General features: G+C 42.5%; 1 protein-coding gene across 1 annotated transcript; it reads left to right on the plus strand.

Annotated features, from left to right (window-relative positions):
* LOC107616496 lies at window positions 2,661–3,436 on the plus strand. Its single transcript, XM_016318445.1, has 2 exons — window positions 2,661–2,788; window positions 2,830–3,436. Exons 1-2 carry the CDS (start codon window positions 2,661–2,663, stop codon window positions 3,434–3,436), a joined length of 735 nt encoding a protein of 244 aa, XP_016173931.1.

Below are 3,646 nucleotides of genomic sequence, written 5' to 3' on the forward strand. Positions count from 1 at the left end.
TACAAGCTAATGTTATATGAATTAATTTGTTTTTGGTGCTAGTATGCTATATGAATATTTATATTTTAATTTGTATATATTTACAGATTTAATATTGTTAAAGTATTTAATAATTAGATTTTATGGCTTCTTATTCGAAATGAGGTAGCCGATCATAATGTTCTCATGTCAGAGTTTGCAGAACATTCGACTTTTACATTACCTCGTCTCCCAACCACATCATCTGAGCACAAAAATTATGTAATCATATTCTAATTAGTATCACTAATAATGAACGAACGTGTTGCAACATAAGCAAAAGTAATTAGCAATTTCACAATGATTACTCGAAAGCCATACATAAAACTGCAGATGACTGAAAATTAATCTAAATTACGACTTATATGTTGGTAGCAGCAGAAAAGGTACTTTGACCTCCTGATTCGGGATGTATCCATTGGTGCAACACCAACCATAAACCCTAAATATAAAATTAGGGTAATTAATTTTATATTAATTGGGAATTAGGAGGTAATAATAATAATAATAAGTGTAAGAACTATAAAAATATTGTCAATATTAAGAGTTAAGGTACAAACTCTACAAAAGACTACGTAAATTATCATATATTTGTAAATAAATATTAATAGGTATTTGTAAATAAAGAAATGTTATTTTATATATTTGTATTTTATATTTAAATATATTTTATAATAACTATGTCTAATTTAGTTACTGATTCATGTAGTATGATTAAAAATTTTAAATTTTTTCTATTATTTAAGTTTTTCAAATGATATTCTAGATTAAAAAGTATAGAATATCTTATATTAAAAGATAATATTAATAGATATTTATCACCTTCAAGTAAGCTTTAAAGTTATAGAATGAAAAAAAAAAAAAAATAATACATCATATATTAAAAGATAATATTAATAGATATTTATCACCTTCAAGTAAGCTTTAAAGTTATAGAATGAAAAAAAAAAAAAAATAATACATCATATATTAAAAGATAATATTAATAGATATTTATCACCTTCAAGTAAGCTTTAAAGTTATAGAATGAAAAAAAAAAAAAAATAATACATCATATATTAAAAGATAATATTAATAGATATTTATCACCTTCAAGTAAGCTTTAAAGTTATAGAATGAAAAAAAAAAAAAAATAATACATCATATATTAAAAGATAATATTAATAGATATTTATCACCTTCAAGTAAGCTTTAAAGTTATAGAATGAAAAAAAAAAAAAAATAATACATCATATATTAAAAGATAATAGTAATAAATATTTATCTCCCTTAAGTAAGCTTCTGTTGTGACCAGTCCAGCTGGCCTAGTAGTCGATCCGGCCCACGAGTAACCCGATCAGCACGAGCGCAACCCGTTCGGGCAGCGACCCGGACACCTCTCCTCCCTGAAGCCAGCTCACCATGCAACAGCTGGAGAGGAAAAATTTCGAGGAAAGTGGGTCTGTCCTTACGGGACCTACCTCTGACAGGGTATATATAGGGAGGGTCCTACCCCTCCCCCAAGGTACGTCACTACCACCTTTACTCACATAGCTGCCTGCATACTTCCTGACTTGGGCGTCGGAGTGTCATTGCAGGTGACTCGCCCCATGTTTCACGAAGAGCTCGGGAGGTCGTCGGCCCACACAAACTCAAGTTCAAACCGGTTCACATCTCCTCACCTGGAGCATCTCTCCAACCCGTCCGGAATCCCGAGCAACCGAACATTGACGCCGTATGTGGGGACCGGCTAGCATGGACTTTCTGTTGGGTCCTGTAGAGGAAGACGACGGAGGAGAACCACGCGGGGAGGAAATGGTCCCCAGAAGCGGCAGGGTAGCCTCCGTGGCTTCCTCCCGCGAACGCATCAGATCCCCCTGCGACAACCTGAGCTCCCTTCGCGCTCCCACGAGAGGCGACCCTTTGGAGGAACAAGAAGTGACAGCGCCAGAATAATACAAGAGCTACGCCACAGAGTACAAAACCTGGAGCGGGAGGTGGCTGGCAGAGAGCGCCACCAACCAGCCCCAAGGCAAGAGCATTCCCGATCTCCTCAAAGGAGAGGGAGAAGCCCTCGAAGGAGCCGCTCTAGGCGCACTCCGAGCCCCCGGTCTGAATTAGAAATCCGAGAAGAGAGTAGGGAAGCGCCAAGGAGGCGGCGAGATCCCATAATTTACACCCGACCTCCGACAAGAAATACTGTGGAGGACAACTATGAAGACAGCAGAGAAAGACCAAGGAGAAGGCAACCACCCGTGATCATGGGGGCAACCCCTTTTCACCATTCGATCCTCGAGGTCCGGCTACTGAAGCACTTCGATAAGCCAACGGACATGAGGTACGATGGGACCCAAGACCCCCAGGAACACCTAACGGCATTTGAGGCCAGGATGAACCTGGAAGGGGTGGGTGATGAAGTAAGGTGTCGCCCCTTCCCCGTGACCTTAACGGGACCGGCAATTCTCTGGTTCAATGCTCTCCCCCAGGGCTCTGTAACCACCTTTGCCGACGGCCTAACTGACTCGGTGGCCAGTTTGTGCTTGACGAACGGATTGTTGAATGAAGATTTCAGAAAATATCTCACCACCAAGCCCGTGTGGACAATGCAAGAAATCTAGAACGTGGCCAGGGAATATATCAATGATGAAGAGGTTAGCCAGGTCATGGCTGCCAACAAACGGCAGCCTGCCTATAACCATACCCGTCAGGCCGGTAGAGGGAAAAGGCCTAAGGAACACTCCAAGGACGGGGCCCAGGCTAAAACCTTCAAGCAGTTCCCCCGGGTAGGAAAGTTTACCAACTATACCCCCCTGACAGCCCCAATTGTTGAAGTCTATCAGCAGATCGCCGACAAAGGCATCCTGTCGAAGCACCGGCAACTAAAAGACAGGACGGGGGAAAAAAAAATCTCTATTGCGACTACCATAAGGGCTACGGCCACAAGACCCAAGATTGTTTCGACCTAAAAGATGCCTTGGAGCAGGCGATCCGGGAAGAAAAGTTGGCCGAGTTCTCCCACCTTATAAGAGAACCCCAGAGACGGGATCGCGATCGGCCTGGCGATGACAAGAGCCGCACTGTGAAGCAGAGACAAGAACCAGAGGAGGACAATGAGTGCAGCCTCACCATCGTGAACGTCGTGGTCGAGAGAGACGTGGCTCCTAGGTCGAAATCGGTAAATAGGAAGGACACCAAAGTCTTGGCCGTGTCATCATCCAGTTCTGCCCTTCCCTCCAGGAGGATACTGTCAATATCATTCGGACCCAAGGACCAATGGTTTGACGACTTACCAGAGAACCCTCCGATGGTGATCACAGCTAGAGTTGGAACTGGCTTAGTAAAGCGAATCCTAGTGGACACTGGAGCCGACTCAAACATCATGTTTCGCAATGTGTTTGATGCTTTGGGCCTCCGAGATGCCGACTTAAAGTCCCATTGACACCGCGTAGTCGATCTAGGGGATAACTTCATTAAACCAGATGGGATAGTCTCCCTACCAGTGTCCATAGGAGGAGGAGGAGGGAAGAGGTCGGTAATGGCGGAGTTCGTAGTCTTGAGGGACTCCACGGCCTACAACCTCATTTTGGGAAGAAAGACTATGAATGAGTTCGGGGCAGTGCTTTGTACAAAGCTATTGATGATGAAGTTT

The sequence above is a fragment of the Arachis ipaensis genome, chromosome B09 (assembly GCF_000816755.2).
Source record: "Arachis ipaensis cultivar K30076 chromosome B09, Araip1.1, whole genome shotgun sequence".
NCBI lineage: Eukaryota > Viridiplantae > Streptophyta > Magnoliopsida > Fabales > Fabaceae > Arachis > Arachis ipaensis.